The 25,127-nt window shown below is 45.3% G+C and overlaps 1 protein-coding gene across 2 annotated transcripts; it reads left to right on the forward strand.

The window, feature by feature from the left end:
- On the forward strand, positions 1–24,519 carry SCD (stearoyl-CoA desaturase). 2 transcript variants are annotated; one of them, XM_053387931.1, is made up of 6 exons: positions 1–561; positions 7,166–7,442; positions 14,302–14,432; positions 17,790–17,995; positions 19,122–19,354; positions 23,214–24,519. In XM_053387931.1, exons 1-6 carry the CDS (start codon positions 535–537, stop codon positions 23,411–23,413), a joined length of 1,074 nt encoding a protein of 357 aa, XP_053243906.1. In that variant the 5' UTR covers positions 1–534; the 3' UTR covers positions 23,414–24,519. The 2 variants fall into 2 exon arrangements, with proteins under 2 accessions (XP_053243906.1, XP_053243907.1); XM_053387932.1 differs by lacking the exon at positions 1–561 and adding an exon at positions 3,053–3,158.
- The last annotated feature ends 608 nt before the right edge of the window (positions 24,520–25,127 follow it).

Below are 25,127 nucleotides of genomic sequence, written 5' to 3' on the forward strand. Positions count from 1 at the left end.
CGGCTGACGCGCCGGCTGCGCACCCGGCTGGCCATGCGAGGGCCATGCATGCAACGGAGTCCCTCCGCGGCCAACGGCGCCGTCCAACAGCAGATTGCGGGCAGCCAATGCGGAGCGCGCAGCGAGGTGGCACCAAAGTGCCGGCGACCAATGGGAGGCTCTCTCCAAGTGCCAAGGTACCAGCCTCCTGATCGCCTCTGCGCCCAGCTGCGCTCCACTTAAGCAGCGCCACCGGACCGTCAAGGCATCCTTTTCGGCGGAGTTGCGCAGAGTGGACGGACCCTGATCGCCCCGTGGTGCGCCGCTGGACACCGTCGCCGTGCAAACAAAGGGCCAGAGAGAGAGAGAGACCGGGCACCTCCTGGGGGGTTACTGGCGTTCAGAGCTCGGGCAACTTAAATAGCTGCGCACCAGCGCGCACAGCAGCCGAAGGAGCGTGGGGACTTGGAGGCAGCTGCGCACCAGCGGAGCCGAGAAAGAGCATCGCCGAGAGAGCATCGCGCCGGAGGAAGAGCAGCACAAAGCCCTCTTCCGATGCCTGCCCAACTAGCCCACGGGGAGGTAAGGCGCCGCTTCCTCCTCCTTAATAATTTTTATTTTATTTTTTTTAATGGTGAGTCGCTTTCTCTTGCCCAAGGCAACCCAGAGCGGCTGACGACTCATCCATCCCCCTTGGTAGGTCGTTGCTGCCTGTCCCGCAGGATGGGGGTGCGTGGAGAGCTCCTTCTGCATCCGACCCCAGGGCTTGGGAAGCCCGGTCCGCATCCTTTCCTGGGCAAGAGCCGGGGCTCAGCATCCTTCCTGCCTGCCTGCCTGCTTCTCCCTTCCCTTCCAGCACCCCAGAGCAGCTCCATTTCCCCAAGCATCCCTTTCCTTTAGTGTTATCATCCTTCTTTGATGGCCGCGTCGAAAGGCCCTTCAAAAACGTCCATTAAAAAAAAAACCCCAAACCATTCCGGTCTTTCCCCTGCGCGCACCTCCTTAAACCAGAGGGTAAGTCGTCCCTCTCGTGTGAATAATGCAAGCCCCTCGCCTTGCAGCCAGGCCTTCCACAGCCCGAACTGGTTTTTGCAACGGCTTCTGTGCGCAAGGGGGCGGAGGCGCTGCGCAATCGCTGGCGATGCGCGCGGCGGAGCGAGGCAGGGGGGCGTCACTAGCCGGGCCATTGGCGGCGGCTTTTGTGATGGAGTCGGTGGGGAAAGCTGCCGGCTGCAGCCTTCTTTGCCTTTCCCTGGGAGCAAACCCTGTTAAAGGCAGTGGGGTTTGCATGGGAGTAAACACGTATGCGCTGCGTTAGAGGGAGAGAGCCCAGTCTCTCCAAGCCACGACTGCGCCACGACTGGTTGGATCTTCTTTTTCACCCGATGCCTCACTGCGGTCCTGGCAGCCCAGCTGCAGCTCCGAGTATGACAGGCTGCAGTCTCAATTTGCATTTACTTGCGAGCAAGCTCCTTTGCAACGCGCCCCCGGATTGAAACGTGCTCGTTAGTTTCTCTTTGGCAGAAGAGCTTTCGGCGAAAAGGGTAGCCTTGCCAGGGCTTTTAGCAAGATTGTAGAATGAGCAGGTTACTCCCGGGAGGCCACCTGGCCTTTAGGAATGCGGTTTCGGCTGCCAACTTGCCTTTAGCATGCTTGAGAGACCATCCAGGTCATTCTCAAAAGCCTCTTCCGCTGACAATACCTGTCCAGTCAAAAACGGCAGGCAGCCTTTGGCGGACGGGGTGGAACTGCATAGGTGCCACAGATCTACACAAGCTAAGCATCTGTGTTGTCTCAACGCCAGGGAAAGAAAGTGATAATACTAGCCTGTTCTTGCATGAGTGGCCAATCTTTTATGTCACTCATAACTTGCTACAGTGCACATCTGGTTCCCTGGCTTTCAAATATCCAGGAGCCAAACCTCCTTAGATGGTGGTCTCCCATGCCCTCAGGCAATATTGTTAATAAATGTTGCTGCTAATAGAAATACATTTGACCAAAAGTTCTATGAAACACAAAAAGCTGCTTATTTTTTTAAATTTTCCTCCATGCAAACTGGTCTGTTAAAAGGCAACGAGTTAGTCACTCTGTATTCTCCAGGACCATCGTAAAAAAGGAACTCTCGACTCCAGTGTTCATTTCATATTCAATGCAGTAACGCTCCTTATTAATTTCTCTTGCTAGAAATAGCCCGTCGTGTCCCAGAGGCTCAAACTGTTTCCAAAACACTGGTTGCCCCAATCCTAACAAATTAGACTGCAATCTCATACCCCCTAAATCAGTTACAGTACAGTACAGTACGGACTTCTCTGTAGACATAGTTAGGACTGCAGGCCCAGTTACCATCTCAGTGATTCTCTGTATCAAACAATGTTGATTCACATTGTTCAGTGGGGTTTCCTTCCTTCCTTCCGTGTGTGCATCACACAGGATTGCAGCCTAGATCTTTTCAAATTCTCCAATAGAATGAATGGGACTTAAGAAGTGTTTGACTTTGGCTATAAATTGTGTCCCTGGCAACTTACCATCACATTGATACTATAGCAATGTTAATTGGTTTGTAGAAAAAGGTGGGAGCCTTTGGACTCTCAGACGGAATGGAAGGGTAGATCTTCCCCAATGAGCTTTCTTTGGCATTCCTGTTTGACATTTATTATGTTTTTATATGTGCTGGAAGCTGCCCAGAGTGGCTGGGGAAACTCAGCCAGATGGGCAGTGTATAAATAACATCATCATCATCATCATCATCATCATCATTATTATTATTATTATTCCCCTTATGTGGTTACCATTGCACAAGGAGGGAGAAGGGGGCACACTACCCCTTCCATCACATTTCTGTCACTCCTTGTTGCATCACCTCCCCCTTTGTTACATCATCCCTGCTTCTCCTGCATCTCTCTTAAGGCGTGACAGGGAAGCCTGTCTACTTGGGCAAGCTTGAGCCCTGATTTTTTGAAGGCTCCAAATTACATGGGCCACCCACACAAATCCAAGGAGGCTGCAACTGAAGCAATCATTCAGTTAGTGAAATGAGAATAAATGAGATAAAACAATAACAGCCAATGTAAAACACAGAGCGTCTAATTTGCTAACTGTTGCGCTGCAGAGTTAACAGCTTGTGGTGAATAGCCTGGCAGAATAGCCAGATCTTATGCTGATGCTGTAACTGAGCTAAAGTGAGTGCCAAACATAACTCAGGTTAGAGGGTACTTGACATTTGGGGTGCCACCACAGGGAAGGCCTTCTCCTGTGTCACCGAATGGTTTCCAAAGTCACGATGATAAAAAGAGCCCATCTGAAAGATCTTAATGCCTGGCTACTGCAATGCTGCGTCAGATATTACAGTGGTACCTCAGATTACGAACTTAATTCATTCTGGAGGTCCATACTTAACCCGAAACCATTCTTAACCTGAGGCGTGCTTTCGCTAATGGGGCCTTGCGCCGCCGCACAATTTCCGTTCTCATCCTGGGGCAAAATTCTTAACCCGAGGTACTACTTCCGGGTTAGTGGAGTTTGTAACCCAAAGTGTTTTTAACCCGAGGTGTTTGTAACCTGAGGTACCACTGTATTTATTTTATGTCATTTATTTCACAAAATTTGCATGCCATTTGATTGTAAAAAGAAAAATACCGTATTAGGTTAAGGTCTGATTAACTACAATAACAATTTTCTCCCCTTTTTTGCAATGCACACAATATATTTTTGTTGTTGTTGTCCTGTTTCGTTTTCCACATGGATACTATTTCTTGTTTCTCCTGTGCGCTTGTAATTTGCATACCTATTTATATAATCGTGCATATATTCCAATCCTCTGGATATATTTAGAAAAAAAGAAAAGGGAAATCCCTCAAAGCAGCTTACGACCCTGCGTTAGCAGGGCTGCTTGCAGGCTGCGTAAGGGCGCCATCCCACGCCTCTCTTCTCAGAAGTAAGCTTAGTGGGTTCAGTGGGGCTTGCTCCCAGGGAAGTGGGTGTCAGGATTACAGCGTTCATCACCCTGCAGATTCACTGAAATGGATGAGCCGAACCGTGCCTAACTTTGGGATTAAAGCATGACGACAGGACCAGTCCTGATGCTATCACTCTCACCAGGCCAGGTTTAGAAGCCAGAAGCCATGGGGAGACTCCTCCCAGCACCTATATGGGTTTTTGCAGCCCCCTGCAAAATGGTTCCCTCAGTCTCTATCCCTAGCGAGAAAACCTGGTCGCTTAGAGGCAAGCAGTTCGTTTACCTGCGACTGCAATTATCTGCAGGCTTATTATTATTTTTGGAACCAGGGACTGAGGAGGAGCAGGAGGAGCCAGCCTTCCTGGGTCCTCCTCGTGTGTAGTTTTGGTACAGTCTGTGTAAGCTGCTTTGATTGGCGGAGGTGGCTGTGGGGTGAGGGTGAGGAGAGCACATTAGTCATTGTGGTTCTGGGCTGAGGTGATGAGGTGGAGAGATTTTATGGGGTGTGTGGGGGGGGGGAAGGGGCCCTCCTGCCAGTCGCAGCCCCTTTGATGCCTTCATTGTTCTGTCTCTCCCTACCGGTCAGAGGCAATAGACATAATTACAGCCAGCTCAAAAGACTATACAGGAACCTCTGTAGAGCTGTTTTGGAGTTGTCTAAAGAAAGCCAGGCTGATTTATTTCCATTTACGAATCGCTTCCTGTCTCGAAGCTGTTAGCAATAAAAACCTCAAACAGAAGACATTCTCTTAAATTATTTGCTTGACATAATTATCTTTACAATTTTATTTCAGCTCCTTATTTATTTTTCCTTGGGCTCTCTATATGTGTGTGTGGCCTTGCTTCTTTTAAAATTTGTTTTTATTTTACTTTTTGATTTTTAGGCATGCTGCATATCGCCTCGGCTTTCAAATGCCAGCTGAAAACTTTTTCTTTTCTATCATACTTAATGCAGGCAATTAAGAATACATTTTCCCACAACTTTCTTGACGTGGCCTTTATTGTACGGCTTCATATATTAATGCTGCAAAGTGCTCTGATTTTCCCTCCAGTGAATGATTTATAAAGCAAACAAACAGATCATTTCATTTCCCCATTGATGACTGTTACTTCCTTCTGTACCGAAAATTTCAATATACTGTATAGACAGACAAACAAACAAACAACAAACAATAATTTCATATACAAAAACAATTCAAATCTAATGCAGATGTTGACTGGACTAATTTAACATGCCCATTTTCTTTCTGCCGTACGGTGACTTCCAGCTAAAGTCATCATAATGGGGAAGCGGGCATGATATGTTATTGAACTACAGCTCCCATCATCCACTGCTGGGGCTGATGGGATTTGGAGTTCAATACATGTAGAGGGCACCACATTGACCATCCCTTCTCTGGCTGCTGTGAAGGCTTTAGAAGAGGAACAAACATGGTTAGGAAAAGAAGGGGAAATCTGGTACAGAGTTTCATTGAGTATGACCTGTCAGGAGACTCAAGACATCCCAGGAATGAAAATCATTTATTTATTTTTTGAATTTGCATTTTATTTATTTGTTAACATTCTTATATTACATCGGTAAACGTTGCCATATTACATTACAGGACTTACTATAATATAATTTCCAACATGTATACAAAAATGATATACAACTTTTATATACCTAGAAAGAAAATGAAACAAAAAAAAGAAAGAACAAAGAGAAAAAACAAAAACAACCCCCCCCAAAATCATATACATACCAACACACAAGACTTCCTGTCTATCCTGTTGTATATTCCTTTTTTACAAATGAATGCACTCTTATTATTGTATATTTCTTTACATTTTATCTAATACATTCCTATATCAATATGATTGATATCAATCAATATCAAATAAGTCTTATTTCTCAACTCATTCTCACTCCAACGTCAATCAAATGCTAGCGTAGATAGTGAACCTTTACTGTACAGGAATGAAAATCAAGATGAGAAAATGTTACTGTCCTCACCCTTTGTTATATACGGGGCTTTTTTTCCCCAGCCAGAGCTCACCGGAGCTCAGCTCCGGCACCTCTCTGGTGGGCACTGTTGCCATCCTAAGAGAATAAGGGGAAAATTCGTGGTAACCTCTGGCACCTCTGGGGATAGAGCAAATGCTTCATGCCACTGCTCCTGGTCTGGTACCCATTGCTGTGAGAAGAGGCTTAATACCGTATTTTTTGCTCTATAAGACTCACTTTTTCCCTTCTAAAAAGTAAGGGGAAATGTGTGTGCATCTTATGGAGCGAATGCAGGCTGCGCAGCTATCCCAGAAGCCAGAACAGCAAGAGGGATTGCTGCTTTCGCTGTGCAGTGATCCCTCTTGCTGTTCTGGCTTCTGAGATTCAGAATATTTTTTTTCTTGTTTTCCTCCTCCAAAAACTAGGTGCGTCTTGTGGTCTGGTGCGTCTTATAGAGCGAAAACTACGGTATATGGCAGGTCTCAAGAGTAGCTTTTTGCACCATGCTAGTGCCTGCTCCCGCTTGCATTGTGATTTTCTCATGTGGGCGGGATCTCAGTGCTATTTGCCAGTCCGGAGGAGGAGGCAGTTTTGGAGAATGACTTCCCTGCTGCCAGCTGCGCCCGGCTGGAGCCTGTCTCCTGATCTCCTCTGTTCTCCACCGAGCCTCTCATCAGGACATGTCGCCTTTCTTGAAACCTTCTGATGGTGTGACAGTGCGAGTCACTTCTGAAGTAATCTATGTGGTGTCCTTTCGATCGAAGTGCCAGCAATTAGGAAGAATTAAGATCTGGAATTTAGATAAATGCTTTGTGTTGTTTATGAAAGGGAGGGTTATATCATTGATCACCTGATGCTTTATTGGGACAGTTGCATAAGGTCAAAATGGGTTGATTGGGAATAGCTACCGCTGGCCTGTTTCCTTGTATGATGGCAGTCACTAGTTTGAAAGAACTGCCACACAGAGATGGGCACTAAATGAAGGTTGCCATCTTGCTTATGTGTCAAAAAGAAGTGGCTGTGTGCCACGATACCTTGGTTTCTTGCCAGCTTGTTTAAATGATGATAATTACAAGCAACCACAATTAGCAGTGGCTTCCCAACATGGCCCATCTTCCTGAACGTGCCTGAGGGCCCAGGAGCCATTTAGCCGCCTGTGGATTTGCCTAACATAACAAGAGCTTTGGTTCCAATTCTTCTCTTTGTGACTTTGGTTTTTGTTTCCCTTTCTCTGCCTCTTGTGCCAGCTCCCCTCAGATTTCTCCACCACCACTGCCTTCGCTCGCGTGGCCCAGAATGGGGCAACCAGCATGGAGAAGGTCCGCTCCGCCCATGATGACATCGGACCTCACAGAGAGATGACGGATGATGTTTTCGACGAGACCTATCGTGAGAAAGAAGGCCCCAAGCCGCAGAGGAGATACGTCTGGAGGAACATAATTCTCATGTCTCTCCTCCATTTAAGTGCACTGTACGCAGCTATCTGGCTCACCCCGACAGCGAAGTTTGCCACCTTGGTGTGGGGTAAGCAAAGAACGTGTTGATTTCCCTCTGAAGGAATTGCCTGCTTGTTTTGCTCTGTTTTCTGACCTCCTGCGCAATGGGATCTGCCTCTCATCGTTGCCGTGTTCAGCCTTGCTCTCAGAGGGCCTCGAGGAGAATTAATTACCACCTGTGAACACAGGAACAAGCTCCACTGGGAAGAATTGTAGTGTTTTTTTAATTAGTTCAAAAGCATATTGTAGCACACACTTAAGTTCCCTCCTCAAGGCAGGCCCATCTGGATTGCCAATACCCTCATAGCCATTAAGATGCACATCCTTTCCTTCTAAAAAAAAATATTTAGTAAGCTGATTTTTGTGCGCAAAGGCATTTTTTAAAAAAGTCCCTTTACACCTGAGCTGGTTAACCCTTTTGGGGGCAGCTAACTAGAGTTACTATGTTAGGGTCATAGCAGATGAGTCACTATTGCTTACTGAGAAGGAGAAGCATTGGGGAGGTCAGCGCGGTGCAAACACACCAACAGAGCCAATCTGGTGCTCCTGCTGAACTTTAAGCTGACCTCATTTGTTAAGTTTACTTATTGCATTTATATGTCTGCCAAGACACCCAAGGCAGTTTGCAATTTTAAGGTATTAAGACGTCACATGCAAAAGTTAATCTTGTTGATGAGTGACTTCTGAGGATGACTTAGTTGAATACAGCGCACAGCATGAAAGCAGGTCTGTTATCAAACTTTCAGGAAGGCTATTCCTTCTCAGTAGGATTGCAAGCAGTTTTGTTTTGATTCCATCCCTCCACTGAACATGTGCACAGCTAAACTGTCCTAAGAGACCATGTGCTGTGCATATGTTCCTAATTAAATGGACAAATAGTGGACTGAAGATATAAACAAAAACCAATACAGTGGTACCTCTGGTTATGAACTTAATTTGTTCCAGAGGTCCGTTCTTAATCTGAAACCGTTCTTAACCTGAGGTACCACTTTAGCTAATGGGGCCTCCTGCTGCCGCCATGCCTCTGTTGCACGATTTCTGTTCTCATCCTGAGGTAAAGTTCTTAACCCGAGGTGCTACTTCTGGGTTAACAGAATCTGTAACCTGAAGTGTTTGTAACCTGAGGTGTTTGTAACCCGAGGTACTACTGTACTCAAATCCTGACATCCATGCCGTCCCCTTAAAAAGAAACGTGAAATACTCTTCGACATCCTATTTTCCACTAGAAAAACAAACGTTTCACCATGCTTGTCAAAAGCAATGGGGCAAACAAGGACTTTTCGAGTGGTTTGCCTCCATAAACTCGCACCAAATAGTAAATTGCTACTACTTGGGGCATTAGACCAACCACTACACCTGATGCAGGCCATAGAAGGCTCTCTCTCTCCCTCTCCCCATAGCTGTCAACATTTTCCCTTTTTTAAGGGAAATTCCCTTATTCCGAATAGGATTCCTTGCAAGAAAAGGGAAAAGTTGACAGCTATGATACACACACACGCCTCTAAAATGGCCACTTCTTGGGTGACTTGCGAATAAACAGCATAGGAAGCAAAATAAATACTCTCCTCCCTACAATGTGAACATTGGGGTTTCTTCTTTTTATCCCTTTTGAAACTCTGCTCTTTAGAAAGCTTTAGCAGAGAGGCTGCTTTGTTTTGACTTCATAGGGATACGTAGCCAATTCCAGCCAAGGGTGCATCTCCACCTCAGAGTGAATGCTGTTGCATGCTTTCAAAGGGCAGTTTCAGAGAAACTAATATTTATGGGGTGTGTCTCTTAACATTCCTTCTGGGAAACGTCCATGCTCTTGATTTGAGAACGCTGCTATTTTCAATGTTCTCTCCTTCTGAAATATGCGCTCCTTGTAGGAATGCAACATACAAAAGCTCCTAAGATCAATGCCTGGCATCTTGAAGTATGATTGGGGGAAGAGAACCCTGTTTATGACCCTGAAGGTCTTCTCAATGATGAGTGAGAATGACCACTGGTCTGCTTCCTATCTCAGATGGAAAAGATGGGAAATGTATTCTGGGTGAGATGGAGTTGCAGATTTGGTGGATGAAAACCCTGTCTTTCACCTTGAGCCCTTTGAAGAAAGGTGGAGTCTAAATGCAGTACATAAACAAACAAATAACAATGGAGAAACTCCAGGAACTCCATCCCTTTAATGCAGGAGGAGGACAATCTATTTCAGCCACTTACCCAGCCAATGTTTTAAATTCAAATAAATTTCAGCTCAGTAGTTTGAACCTATGGCAGCTATAAAATCCCATTGATAGCCACAATGACAAAGCCTTTGGGGGGGAGGGGGGAGGAAACACATTTGACATCAGGTGACATTCTGAAACTGGCAAGATAGGCTCTTCCAGGCCTCAGCCTGTTTGCCCTTGTCCCAATATTCGCCTTGCTGCATCACTGCAAAGAACAGCTGAGGAACCACAAAATGCCACCCCACTTTGAATTGCCTGAATTCTGAAAGATATGAATGTCTGATTTGTGGTAACTGGAAGAACTTTATCCCCTTTACTCTCTGATCCTCACTGTTCACATACTGCAGAATGGACTGGCTCCTGGGCATTGATTAGTACACATAATAACCCGTACATAATAACCGGTCCCTGCTTATTATCTTCTCTTTTTTATTGTGGTACGTGTAGATCTTTATAGACAAAGCTATGGAGATACTTTTTTATACTGCCATGTTTAAAATGTGATTTGACGCCGCCAGCAGCAATAATGATAACAGATTACAAGAGCTGATTGTGCCCACAGTTGATGTGCAAACTGCTCTGTATGGAGCTATCAACCAGGGTGTTTAGAATTGGGCTGTAATGGGGTAATTTGCACTTTCTAATCAGGTGAACCTGTGGGGCTGCCCTCTTTAAAAAGAGGGAGGCAACCCCAAGTTACATATTTAGAACTTAAAGCGGCCCAAAATGAAAGGCCTGGAAACAAGGAACAAGGGATAAATGTTCTGTTTTTGTTTCTTGTTCTTTATTTTGGTCCAGCTGACTCAGATTTTTCACAATAGAAGCCGAAATATTCGGCATCAGCTGAGTCCCCACAAAGGCCCTTTGTTCTGAACAAGGAGCCCAATTTTAAAGACAATGTTTTGGTCATTTCCCCTGAGAAGCCATTGTGCTTCGAGAACAGCACTGCCTTCTGTGTTTCAGATGTGCTAGTTATACGGTCTGTCCTCACAATTGATCCCTCTAGGCTGACTGTGTTAACAATCCTTCAGCATCAATTCAAGGCCATCGTTTCAACCAGCCAATTTGGGAGACTAGCAGCGCTATCATTGCTACAAACAGTGGGAGGTGACTTTCCCTCTCACATACCCTCCAACATTTCTCTGATGAAAATAGGGACGTCCTATTCCATAATAAGGGACGCGGGTGGCGCTGTGGTCTAAACCACTGAGCCTCTTGGGCTTGCCAATCAGAAGGTCGGCGGTTCGAATCCCCGCAACGGAGTGAGCTCCCGTTGCTCTGTCCCAGCTCCTGCCAACCTAGCAGTGCGAAAGCACACCAGTGCAAGTAGATAAATAGGTACCGCTCCAGTGGGAAGGTAAACGGCGTTTCCGTGCACTGTTCTGGTTCGCCAGAAGCGGCTTAGTCATGCTGGCCACATGACCCGGAATCTGTCTGCGGACAAACGCCAGCTTCCTCGCAACCCCAGAATCGTCCGTTACCCGACTTAACAGTCAGGGGTCCCTTTACCTTTACTAATCCATAATAATAATACTACTATACCACGCCCATGTGACTGGGTTGTCCCAGTCATTCTGGACACCTTCCAACACATATAAAAACATAATAAAACATTGAACATTAAAAAAACTTCCCTATGCAGGGCTGCCTTCAGGTCTTCTAAAGGTTGTATAGTTATTTATCTCCTTGGCTCGGTGGTCACATAACTCTATACCCTCCAACATTTCTCCAGTGAAAATAGGGAGATCGTACCATACCCTCCCAACAATTCTCCAATGAAAATAGGGGTGTCCTAAGGAAAAGCATGACATTCCGGGATCAAGTCAGGAACAGGGACGGCTTCCAAAAATCTGGGACTGTCCCTGGAGATTAGGGACACTTGGAGGGTCTGTAATTAGTGATTTGATTCAGAGCAGAGTTAACACCTGGGGTTCTAGGAAGCAGGGGAATTTTCAGCACTCGATGCAGTAAGGCTGTTTCTGCCCAAAGTGACTTGAGCATAATAACAGTCCCTTGCGACAGCTATGCATGCTGTCTTCTCCTATGCGCAGCAGAGGATCAGGTTTTGCAAGCAGAGCAATCAGGTTTCTGAGCATCCTCTGCTTCCAGAAGCTGAAATGCAGTCTTCTATTGATTCCCATATCAGGATTGGCACTGCCAGCCAAATTATGGTTTCTCTCCCCAGCTCCAACCACTAGTTGCCAGCTTTTAAGGAAGCATCAAAAGCTGTATTATTTCAGCAGGTGTTTTGAAAGGTCATTTTTCTCAGTTTGGCTTTTTGCTCTTCTGTTTCTGCCTCTTCTGACTGTTTGGTTCTCCCTTTACATTTCCCATTTATGTTGTTTTAAGAAGTTGTTCAGTTTAAAGATGTCCAGTGTGCCTTTTTCCTAGAAAGGTGGGCTATACATTTCAATTTACATTAAAAAAACAGGTACCGTATTTTTTGCTCTGTAAGACGCACCAGACCACAAGACGCACCTAGTTTTTAGAGGAGGAGAACAAGAAATAAAATATTCTGAATCTCAGAAGCCAGAACAACAAGAGGGATCACTGCGCAGTGAAAGCAGCAATCCCTCTTGCTGTTCTGGCTTCTGGGATAGCTGCGCAGCCTGCATTCGCTCCATAAGACGCACACACATTTCCCCTTACTTTTTAGGAGGGAAAAGTGAGTCTTATAGAGCAAAAAATAGGGTAATTTTGTTTTCCACACGAGCAGCTAAAGAAGCAGGAGTGCTGATCTAGTAACAGAGGCTTACAATCTGTTGTTCTTGACTTATCTATCCATAGCGCACTTGCTTTGTGGTTAATCTGTGGCTTGGTTGCTCCTTCTACAAGACTTGCAGCACTAGACCTGCCCATAAACATTTAATGACTCTCCTTATCTTTTTAGAACTTCTGCTATTGCCTCCTTTTAATAAACTCTGCACTTGCGATGCATGCAGGAGTTGTGCAATTAACCCACCGTGATATTATAAGTATTGTTGAGGAGGGGTCCATGACTCACACGCCAAATGAAAAACCTTGCTAGCTGGGAAATAATTGCATTTCCCCATCAATAAGATATAATTTAGTTCTGGAAATATGCGATGTCTCCGGCCCAAAGCTGCCTGGATCTCATGCAACAAATGTTGTTGTTGTTTAGTCGTTTAGTCGTGTCCGACTCTTCGTGACCCCATGGACCAGAGCACGCCAGGCACCTCTGTCCTCCACTACCTCCCGCAGTTTGGTCAAACATGCAACAAATACTGTATGCCAAAAAAATAACAACAATTAAGAAATCAGATGTTTGTGAAGTGGATCTCTTGATATGCCCTAAAAGATCAGACGCAGATTTGCAGTGTTGGGTGAAACCTGTCTGAATGGCAATTCTTTGCCTTATGTTTCTCTAACAAATCGAACTCCAGGTTCTTCCTTCAAATGAGTATTATTATTGTTTTGTTTTGTTTTTAAATAAAATTTTTATTAGATTTTCCACAGTGATAACACAAACCACAAAGCAAAATGATACACACAAACAGAAAAAGAAAAAGAAGGAAGGAGGGGAGGGGGAACAATAAACAGATAAACAATAACAACAAACTTAATTCTTCACAAATCCAAACTTTTAAACATCTTGGTTGACTTCCTCAAATCCCTCCCTTCTGAGTTTCCTTGTAATTAAAAGTAACAGCTTTCCAATGTCATTATTAAACTAAAACAATTTCCAATTATAGTCCATCTTATTCACTTTTCTTAACATTCTAAATCCCATTTATTTAATTATAACTTAATTTAATCCTAGGCCTATTTGTTTCTTCCAAGTAATTTCTAATTTTTTTATATTATGATATTTATTCAAATAGTCCTTTAATTTCCTCCAGTCCTTATTATTGTTTTTTTAATTAATTTTATAATGAATGATTTTAGAGTGTTGTTTGTGTTGTACTTTTGTATTGTTTTATTGTTGTTAGCCGCCCTGAGCACGGCTTCGGCTGGGGAGGGCGGGATATAAATAAAATTATTATTATTATTATTATTATTATTATTATTATTATTATTATTATTATTTAGCAATGCTTACGTTTGTGAGTTGCAGTGGGATAACGCTGAAGTAGGCTTCTTCCAATTCACTCTCTCAAGTCAAGTCAAGGAACCTTTATTGGCACCACATAAGAACATTCAGAATAGATAGGCCAGTGCGATCTCGTCGCCACCCCAGGGGCACAGTCACCCACCAAAGGGCAGAAGAGGCGAGCGATCCGCCTCATCGCTGTGGGTTTCCAGCAAGGGCAGGATCCTGTAGCATACGTCGGGGACAAAAAAAATCAAATAGAGGAACTTAGCTACTGTCTTGGTGAGCTCCTGGTCTCTCCCCTGTAATAAGAAGTGCATAACCTCTGTCTCTGGTTTCCATGTTTGAATACATAGATGCTCTGCTCTGTTGGCAGAGATCTTCATACATTTTACATTTAAGGGCCATGTGAGCTAGAGTTTCCACCAGGTGGGCATCAAAGGGCAGATCCTGTCTCCTTCTGCCAAGCCCACCCCAAAGGACGTTAGAAGGATTAGAATTGAACCTAGCCAACGAAAAGGCCCTTCTTTCTTGCGGATTAGACAAAAATTGTAAGTAATTAGGATTAAATTCCTGCGCCCAAGAGAGTCAAAATTCACTCTCTCCCTCGCTTTTCTTGTTCGCAGTATTTGTCCTCTTCATCTTGAGTGGGCTGGGAATCACAGCCGGAGCACATCGCCTTTGGAGCCACCGTTCCTACAAAGCCAGTCTGCCTCTCCGAATATTCTTGGCGATCATCAACTCCATGGCTTTCCAGGTAAGAATTATGAGATGATTAACATGGCCAGATTCCAGGCTCATGGATACATGAGGGGAGGGAAGACAAGGCTACATGCCTCCTGCAGTTTGGCTAACTTGGAATTCCATACAAAAAATTTGGTATCTCATCCCCCTCCCTTTCCCCCAGTAACTTTTATTTCCCTTTTTCTGTACAGCGGTACCTTGGTTCTCAAACTTAATCTGTTTCGGAGGTCCGTTCCAAAACCAAAGCGTTCTAAAACCAAGGCGTGCTTTCCCATAGAAAGTAATGCAAAATGGATTAATCTGTTCCAGACTTTTAAAAACAACCCCTAAAACAGCAGTTTAACATGAATTTTACTATCTAACGAGACCATTGATCAATAAAATGAAAACAATCATCAACGTACTGTACTTTTAAATAAGACAGTATTGTAGATGAAAAAAAAAATTCTTACCTGCACTGATGATGGTCGTTGATTGGATGGGGGGCTTTTATCCATTTCCGCAGTCACACAATCAATCAATCAGTAGCTGAACTGACTTCCACACAGTCACAAAAACAAATTAACAGAAAAAGCCTCAAAAAGAGGAACACAAAATAAGGAGCAAAAACAAAAGCGCCAAACTTAATCTGTTTCGGAGGTCCGTTTGACTTCCGAAATGTTCAAAAAACAAGGCGCAGCTTCTGATTGGTGCAGGCGCCCCGGAAACAAGAGCCGACAGCTGCATCAGTTTGGCTTCCAAAAAATGTTCGAAAACCGGAACACTTCCTTTCGGGTTTCCGGTGTTTGGGAACCAAGGCGTTTGAGAACCAAGGTACCACTGCATTTGAAATTTTTAACTCAAAGGGTAAAAGCCACCCCCAATGACAAAAAGATCAGATGAGAGCTCAATAATCTGTCAAAACAAAGGGTTTAGATTAAAACAAATAACTAGGATTGCATAGACTAACTAGGATTAACCAGCAAGGTTAATCCGATCTTCCTGCTGGTGCTTTTGCACAGTGCTGGTGTCGATTCCGCCTGTCTCTTCCCTGTCTCAGTAAGCAGCAGCAGCACACCTGCCAGGAGTTCAGGGAACGATCTCCACCCTGCCATGGAATCTGCTCCCATTTACTACTCTAATTGGGCACTCCCATCTAGATTTTAACACACTGCCTTAATCCAGCAAAGCACAGCGGGCTAGACTGAGGAACTCATTTCAGCGCTAATCCTTCTTCACTTCTAACTGGGTGGATTTGCCTGATGAAACTTCAAAAAGTCACTTGGTGCAAGTTTGCACGAGACAGAGTGCAACTAGAGAGTTGTGTATGTGTGTGGTTGTTTGGTGCAATTTAAAACATTCAGGCAGGATCTTCAAAGGTTCCCATTTAAAGGCGGCAAACTTCTGGGTCCTATATATATCCTTGCATTGATTCATGCTCTCTCCTATAGGAATCATTTAGCTCACTGGTCTTCAACTGGTTAGCTGGGGATCCATTAGGGAGTCGTGGCCTGATCCAGGAACACTACCACCATGCAAATAGATGGTAAAAGATTAAGATATAGGTCCCCAGTGGGTCCTGGATCTGAAAAAGTTGAAGATAGCTCATTTAGCCAAATTGTTCCCCACCACCAATTTTAAAACCGTAACATCATAAAAATTCATCGGCGGGTATTGCCATCTCTTAACGAAAGGACTGTGTTTCTCCATGTATAAGACTATATTGCATAGGGGGGATTGGCGCTTGGTTCATGTCATGAGTGGGAGATTGTCTGTGGCAATTGGGTGGGTGATTTCCGGCAACCCCCCCTAAAAATAGCTCAACAACTGTGGGAAATCCTCCCCCAAAAAGCTTAACAACTCTTCTTAATTTGGATTCCCCCAAAATAGGGGTTGTCTTATACATGGAGGCGTGTTATACATAGAAAAATACGGTAATACATAGTTTTATTGAAACATCTAAAATAATTCCCCCTCTCCTTTAAAAAACAATTGAACTTGTCCTTGAGGGCAAGTGTGACATCATTATTATTATTATTATTATTATTAAAGTAAGGGTAAAAGGTAAAGGACCCCTGGATGGTTAAGTCCAGTCGAATTAAACTATGGGGTACTGCGCTTATCTTCGCTTTCAGGCCAAAGGAGCCGACGTTTGTCCACAGACAGATTTCTGGGTCATGTGGCCAGCATGACTAAACCGCTTCTGGCACAACGGGACACTGTGACAAGTGCCAGAGGGCATGGAAATGCTGTTTACTTCCTGCCACAGTGGTACATATTTCTCTACTTGCGCTAGAAGGCTTTCGAACTGCTAGAGTTGGCAGGAGCTGGGACAGAGCAATGGGAGCTGACCTCATTGTGCGGATTCAGACTGCCGGCCTTACAATCAGCAAGCCCAAGAAGCTCGATGGTTTAGACCACAGCGCCACCCGCGTCCTATATATTATAATATTATTATTAACATGTCGCCCATCTGGCTGGGTTTCCCCAGCCACTCTGGGCAGCTCCCAACAAAATATGGAAAACACAATTAAACATCAAACGTTAAGATCTTCCCTATACAGGGCTGTCTTCGGATGTCTTCTAAAAGATCATGTCGTGTTGGACATGTACGGAAAGGATTCAGGTCCGAAACTTGGTTAATCTAGGCCACATCTAGATCCATGCCAGCCTCAATGTCAACTGCTGTAAAATGGGGATAATAGTTGCTTGTCTTAGAGCATTGGTCGGCAACCTAAGGCCCATGGGCCAAAAGTGGCAACTGGGGTCGTTTTACCGGCCCACGAGCCGCAACCAAGCCGCCCGCTTGGCGAGTCCCCACACGCTGTGCTAAACCGGTGCAGTACGGCACGGGGACTCGCTTTTGTAGGACCGGAAATCGCGTCTGCACAGACGCCGAAAATCACGGGTGCATGCACTCACCTCACCCGTGATCCGGCCCACAGAAGGGGCTCCACAGCAGTGAACCGGCCCAGGCAAGGTAAGCCTTGCCGACCCGTCTTAGGAGGAGAAGGAGTTTGGATTTGATATCCCGCTTTATCACTACCCGAAGGAGTCTCAAAGCGGCTAACATTCTCCTTTCCCTTCCTCCCCCACAACAAACACTCTGTGAGGTGAGTGGGGCTGAGAGACTTCAGAGAAGCGTGACTGGCCCAAGGTCACCCAGCAGCTGTATGTAGAGGAGTGGGGAAGCGAACCCGGTTCACCAGATTACGAGTCCACTGCTCTTAACCACTACACCACACTGGCTTCTTAGAGCATTGCGTTCAGGGTGAATGAGTCAAGGAAGTATTTTTTATCTTCCATGTTCCTTAAAGGATTGCTGTGGAAGCGGAGGACTGTTGTCCGGCTCGAAACACGACTAATGCGTTTGCCTTTGTGTTTCATCCAGAACGACATTTATGAGTGGGCCAGAGATCACCGTGTCCACCACAAATACTCTGAAACGGATGCTGATCCCCACAATGCAAAGCGAGGCTTTTTCTTTTCTCATATTGGCTGGCTGCTGGTACGCAAACACCCTGATGTCAAAGAGAAGGGACAGAAGCTGGATCTCTCTGACTTGAGGGCTGACAAAGTTGTGATGTTCCAAAGGAGGTGAGGAAAGGGCTCCCATTGAGGTTGCTTTATTTTTCCAGAAGATAGGAAATGGATTTGTTTGTTTGTTTGTTTACTACTACTACTACTACTTTATTATTTATACCCTGCCCATCCCCAGCCACTCTGGGCGGCTCCCAATCAAGTGTTAAAAACAGTACAGCGTTAAATATTAAAAACTTCCCTAAACAGGGCTGCCTTCAGATGTCTTTTAAAGATAGGATAGCTGCTTATTTCCTTCACATCTGAAGGGAGGGTGTTCCACAAGGTGGGCGCCACTACCGAGAAGGCCCTCTGTCTGGTTCCCTGTAACCTCACTTCTCGCAATGAGGGAACCACCAGAAGGCCCTCGGCGCTGGACCTCAGTGTCCGGGCTGAACGATGGGGGTGGAGACGCTCCTTCAGGTATACAGGACCGAGGCCGTTTAGGGCTTTACAGGTCAGCACCAACACTTTGAATTGTGCTCGGAAACGTACTGGGAGCCAATGCAGATCTCTCAGGACTGGTGTTATGTGGTCCCGGCGGCCACCCCCAGTCACCAGTCTAGCTGCCGCATTCTGGATTAATTGCAGTTTCCAGGTCACCTTCAAAGGTAGCCCCACGTAGAGCCCAACATAGATACACTGAAAATCAGATAAGCATTCATAGTGGAAAAACTGCAGATTCCAAATTTCCAACCTTTACAGTACAGTGGTACCTTGGTACTCAAACGGCTTGGCTCCCGAACCAATCAGCTCTTGAATGCCGCATACCCGGAAGTGAGTGGTTTGCAAACGTTTTTCGGAAGCCGAATGTCTGATGCGACTTATGATTGAGTGCAGGAAGCTTTTGGAGCCCTTCGGAAGCCGCGCCTTGGTTTCTGAACCATTTCGCGAGTCGAATGGACTCCCGGAACGGATTAAGTTTGAGAACCAAAGTACCACTGTAGTTTGAACCATTGACACCTTGGGGGTTCGAGCTAAAAATCTGATCGTGAATTGGAAATATTTAGTGCAGAGTGAAATCTTGCAGGAAAATGCGAGGGCCTACTCGAAATGGAGCTTTTTCAAACATTGGAATTTTAATGTGATCCCCTACAAAGAGCTCAAAATATGTTGACTGCAATGCATGTATCTTTCTTCCCAGGCATTATAAAACCTCCGTGGTGATCATGTGCTTCATTTTCCCTGCTGTTGTGCCTTGGTACTTCTGGGGGGAGACGTATCACACTAGCTTCTTCATGGCTGCCATCCTCCGCTATGCCTTAATCCTCAACGCCACTTGGCTGGTGAACAGTGCAGCGCACATGTATGGCAACCGGCCGTATGATAAGACCATCAACCCCAGAGAGAACCACTTTGTCGTACTTGGAGCCCTAGGTATGTAAAGGGGAAGATGTTGGGGTTTGGGGGAGGGGAAGGTCTGCTGTCGTCTTGCTCCCACCACAGTTCCCGGTGCCCTCAGTTGGTGTGTATTTTGGTTAAGGTAAAGGGACCCCTGACCATTAGGTCCAGTCTTGACCGACTCTGGGGTTGCGGCGCACATCTTGCTTTACTGGCCGAGGGAGCCGGCGTACAGCTTCCGGGTCACGTGGCCAGCATGATTAAGCTGCTTCTGGCGAACCAGAGCAATGCTATTTACCTTCCCGCCGGAGTGGTACCTATTTATCTGCTTGCACTGGTGTGCTTTCAAACTGCTAGGTTGGCAGGAGCAAGGACCGAGCAACGGGAGCTCACCCCATCGCGGAGATTCGAACCGCCGACCTTCTGATCAGCAAGTCCTAGGCTCTGTGGTTTAACCCACAGCGCCACCCGCCTTCTTTCTGACCCATGTTCGGATCTGAAGGAAGTTTTGCCTGCTTTCCATCCCTGGTTTTCCAGCTGTGCCCACATCCTGTTTCACTTTCCTTGTTCATGAGAAGTCATCCTGTTGCCATTTACTTTCACACAGGTAGCCATAGCTTCTGGGGAGAGCACCCAGGCTTCTCTACCACTTTTTCAAAGAGGACATCTCTAGAGAGTTTCCCGTGGGGAAATTATATTTCTCAAGGGCTGCATAAGACCTTCAGTCCAGCATGCTACCAGGATATCAAACAATGGAGAGGGGAGGGAGGAAAATATCTCCCTCCTTGCCTTTGCCAGTGGATGGACTGGAGCACTGCTTCTAACTTCAGAAAGTTGATGGTGAAATGAAATCTGGCAGGCTTGAAAATAAGCAGAGTTACCGTATTTTTTGCTCTATAAGACTCACTTTTCCCCTCCTAAAATGTAAGGGGAAATGTGTGTGCGTCTTATGGAGTGAATGCAGGCTGCGCAGCTATCCCAGAAGCCAGAACAGCAAGTGGGATTGCTGCTTTCACTGCGCAGCGATCCCTCTTTCTGTTCTGGCTTCTGAGATTCAGAATATTTTTTTTCTTGTTTTCCTCCTCCATAAACTAGGTGCGTCTTGTGGTCTGGTGCGTCTTATAGAGCGAAAAATACGGTATTTGCTGTGTGTGTGTGTAGATTTAATTTTCTGAGCCTTCTGAGCCACTTTGATACAAGCCTAGGAAAAGCTGTCCATCTTCAGCCATCTTTTAAGATTTTTTGCTGAATGTTTATGCCCATATCACAAATACCAACTCCTTGCCCATTTGTCAGTTTCAATCTAGGAGAGAGTTTTTTCTCTCCCCACTCCACCATCCTGGGTGTCCTGTTGCAGCCATCTTCTCCCCTGAACATCCTTCTTCCCTTTATCTGAACACCTTCATTATCCTGAGAGTGGTGAGAGGGCATGCTGGAAGTCAGGCACAGAAGCAAAGAATTCTTCCTGGCTCAGATTTTAATCCCAAGACGGAGAGGAATTTCAGCGCCCCTAAAACTCACTTCTCCTTTGAGATGGGATTCTGTGAACCTCAGTTTAATTTCTGATCCCAGCCTCTCCTCTACCTTTTTACTGAGGCGAGGCCTGTTTCATATTGACTTTGAAGCCTAAGTGAAAAGCAGTGCACAGTCATCCAGATTCAGCTTTTGTTACAGACCATAATAGATACTATTATTAGTATTTAAGCATGGCAGAACACCATTTTAATAATACAGTGCCAACATGAACTTTATAGAGGTAGGCTAGAGGAAAAGGTTTTCCTACTCTGTGTAGGTGGCATACACACACACACACACACACGCCCAAATTGTGAAAAGGGAAAAAAATGTATATATAAAATTGTACTGACCATTTTTATCTGCCACAAAAAAATGTTTGTTTGTCATCCTGTTTTGCATGCTGCTTTATTTAGCTGGGAGGCATTGTTCTGAAAGCAAATATTGCAGTTTTGGGTAAGTGCTGTGGAGAAAGGGTAACGGTTCTTGAGGCCACAGAGTTGGAATGTATTTCTGCTCCTGCACACTGGGTTATTTCGTTAGTACAGGAGCAGAAAAGCGATTTTAGGAATCTGAAACGTGGATCAGACAGTAGATCCACGGTAGATTTCTGTGGATTTAGACATCATGAACAGGAATTCTGCCTTATGCCAGAATTTGATCTGAACATCCAATTCTTGCAAGTTTAGAAGGCCCCTGAAATAAATTGATATCGCTTAGGGCAAGTTCCTAGACTTAGAATGGCATTATTCCTATCTGGTGTGAGGGTCACGAAAAGGGTTTGAATTAACGCTCCAGTATTATGCACTGATCCAATATTTTGTGCTGTAGAAGTTTCGTAGGAGGTGTTAATCCCTGAACATTCAGGAGCTCAATGGTCAATTTTTCCCAGTGGTACAACATACTGTAGGTAGATCACCCTATACTTATCTGCTTGTTCACTCCTTGGAAATAGCCTTAACACATCACCACAGTGAGATAGGCCAAACAACCTGTCATTTCTCTGCCTTACGTTTCTAAGGAAGGAAACTGCAGAACACTTTGCTTCCGTTTGGTGGGTTGATTTGGGGCCATTGCATACCTTCCAACATTTCTCTGGTGAAAATAGGGATGTCCTAAGGAAAAGCGGGACATTGCAGGATCAAATCCGAAACCAGGATGGCTCCTGTAAATCTGGGACTGTCCCTGGAAAATAGGGACACTTGGAGGGTCTGCCATTGGTGTGGTACACTGGGGACCAGTTACTCTGAAGAGGATATTCTCCTTCATTCAGTCTCCATCAGCATCTATAGAGAGTTTTATCGTTGCCATTTCCCACTTGACATAGTTTGATCTCTCCGAAGATGTCTGTGGTAATTATCTCCTTGCCACATATGAATTGTACCTTTGCACATTCGATGGCAGCTTATTATTGCAGTTCCAGTGATTATGCAACAAGCCCCACAGATTATTATCCTTAATCCCTTTGCCTCCCCTGTGTTGATTTTAAGTTGCAATTATTCTCAGGCCACCTAGCCTACCTTTGTCGTTTGCTGTTCCACGTACACTGACAATATTCCCCTCCCACTGGTTTCTTCCTTCTTGTGTGCGATAGCTGTCCCATGATTCCTCACAAGGGTGACATGACCCAACCTCTCCTTCTGATCCTTTCAGTGCCAGAGAGCAGAAGTTACTTCATTAGTTGCTTATAATAGGGCCTCTGGGGCTTTTTTCCCACCGGAACTCTCTGGAACTCTCAGGTGGGCGCCATTGGCCATTATAAGACAGCAAGGGACCTCTGGCACCTCTTTTTTTCTAGAAAAAATTGCATGGGGTGCCTCCAATTCTGGATCCTTTCCATTCACCAAGAAGCTAATCTAGGCTTAATATCAAAATACTATTATGGACAAAACAGTCTGGTGAATGGTAGTTCAAATGGTAGCTCCAGCAGTAAGTTAGCAGTTATAGGCTTCCTGCAGCAAACATTTATTGAATACAGTGGTACCTCGGGTTACATACGCTTCAGGTTACATACGCTTCAGGTTACAGACTCCGCTAACCCAGAAATAGTGCTTCAGGTTAAGAACTTTGCTTCAGGATGAGAACAGAAATCGGGCTCCGGTGGCACGGCAGCAGCGGGAGGCCCCATTAGCTAAAGTGGTGCTTCAGGTTAAGAACAGTTTCAGGTTAAGTACAGACCTCCGGAACGAATTAAGTACTTAACCCGAGGTACCACTGTACATACTCGCACTCGGTCATAAAGGACGTTGTTTTTACTCATCAAGCAAACTAAAGAAACTTAAAATTTACTCACTGGAGTCGACTGCTTTCCAGAACCTAGTTCCCAAATAAAGACACTACTTGGGCGCTTATGATTTCTCCCCTCTCTCTCTCTCCCCAGGCGAAGGTTTCCACAACTACCACCATACTTTCCCCTATGATTACTCAACCAGTGAATTTGGCTTGAACTGGAACATCACAACAGCTTTCATCGATCTTATGTGTTACCTGGGCTTGGCCACGGACTGCAAGCGAGTGTCAAAGGAGGCCATCATGGCCCGGAAAATTCGGACTGGTGATGGTAGCCACAAGACTGGCTGAAGGTGTGCTCTCTTCCGTCTCCTTTCCTCCCTTCCTTCTCTTTCAAATAACCTGGGCATATGTTTAATGTTCTGCTTACTAATTACAAAGCAATGCTTTCAGGATTCTCAAGGTGATGACTGTAACCCATTCCAGTACTATGTTTTGAAATGATGTATTCAAGACCTGTAACTTTTACAGGGGACACCTCTCTCTCTCTCTCTCTCTCTCTCTCTCTCTCTCTCTCTCTCTCTCTCTCTCTTGTTTTTCCTGTGTTCTCTCGCTTGCTTTCATTAGAAGCTAGTAGAACACCCAACAAACTTCCCTTCAACTGATTAGAGGGATTGAGCCAACGGAGTTTCACCAATGTAGGGACTCCGTTTGCAATTATGTGTGTTTGGGACAGCTCTCCCTCTGCCTGGTTCTTGAGGCTGGTTCTTTGATGAGTGGAGGGAGATTTGTTCTATCTCTTGTTCTTGTAGAGAAACTTGAGTCTAACCCCTTGGGCCAGGGGTTCTGAAATCTGGAGAAAGCAGAAGGAGTGGGTTTGCTATTGCAGAGGTTAGAGGGCAGGGATGGAAAGCGAAAGGAGAATGTGTTTTGTAAGGGTTGCAAAGAAGCCTGCTGGTTAGTCCCAGAATTAGGGTTTGGTTTTCTTAACTGGAGGTGAGTGATTCTTCTACCTCTGCCCATGTTCTGGTGTCATGAAACTGCTCTTTTCCTGCACCTGGGCGCTACTTTAGCGGCCTGTGCAGGATTATGAGATGCTTTTGTAGGAAAACTACACAAAGGAGCTGGTTGCTGGATGGCTCTGGAACAGATTTGGCTGTGAACGGGTTCTGAGTGGGGAAATGGGCATGTTTTGAGGGTGGAAACAAGTGCACCAAAACAACACTTCCCGACAGGAAAGAGGAAATCGGAGGTACTGGAGGGGTTTGAACCAAAGGTGTGTCACAGACCCAAGCTGTTTTGTTGTTTTTTGTGCTGGAAGAGTATATTTCAATTTGGACGCAGGACGGTGTGTTTGTTGGTGTAGGTAAAAACAGATTGTTTTCATTCTGCAAAATATGGCAGCTGATGTCCACACACTGATCCCTAGAAGGATCAACTAAGGGCTGAAATCAAAGGGCCAAGAAAGAAGTATATTCCCTGTTCAGGGAGCTTTATACTGTTCTTGAAACACCAGGGCAGCAATAGGTGTCAAAATTTTGCACGCCCTAACAATTTTGCAACCGCCCTGTGGCCCGCCCACCCCTGCTATGCCACTGCTTTCTGCACAGGTTCTTTGCAGGAGAGCTTGTGAAAGGAGAGAGAGAGAGAGGCACTTTTGCAATCCATAGGAAAGCTGCTTTCAAAGGAGGGAGGTGTTTGCACATCCATTACACACAGATTTCTAACAGGGTGACAAAGACTACAGCATTCACACACTTGATTTGATTATCTGCTATTGGAGGGGGCATTTGCAGTGATGAGTGTCACATGGCCAAGAAGAGCACATCTTCTGTAACCCTTCTGCACTAAGGAGAGGATATTTTGGCAGACGCTGTTGGTTTAATTTTTGAATTTATGTAGGGTTGGCATATGTCTGGAATTCCAATGACAGAATTAGTGTTTGGGGGAATTTTGTGAAAACGGCAAAATGTCCAGGTTTTGGAAACTTGCCCCCCAGCAGCTCAACGACTTTCCCCCAAAAGCAACCCTAATTTATGTGTTGCATTAGTTCCCCTCTTTAGTG

This window comes from Podarcis raffonei, chromosome 5, assembly GCF_027172205.1.
Source record: "Podarcis raffonei isolate rPodRaf1 chromosome 5, rPodRaf1.pri, whole genome shotgun sequence".
Taxonomy (NCBI): domain Eukaryota; kingdom Metazoa; phylum Chordata; class Lepidosauria; order Squamata; family Lacertidae; genus Podarcis; species Podarcis raffonei.

Coding starts and splice junctions, on each gene's coding strand:
- SCD (XM_053387931.1), top strand. CDS start 535: ATGCCTGCCCAACTAGCCCACGGGGAG. Junction 7,443..14,301: donor GTTTGCCACCTTGGTGTGGG/GTAAGCAAAGAA, acceptor TCTTGTTCGCAG/TATTTGTCCTCTTCATCTTG. Junction 19,355..23,213: donor TGTCGTACTTGGAGCCCTAG/GTATGTAAAGGG, acceptor CTCTCTCCCCAG/GCGAAGGTTTCCACAACTAC.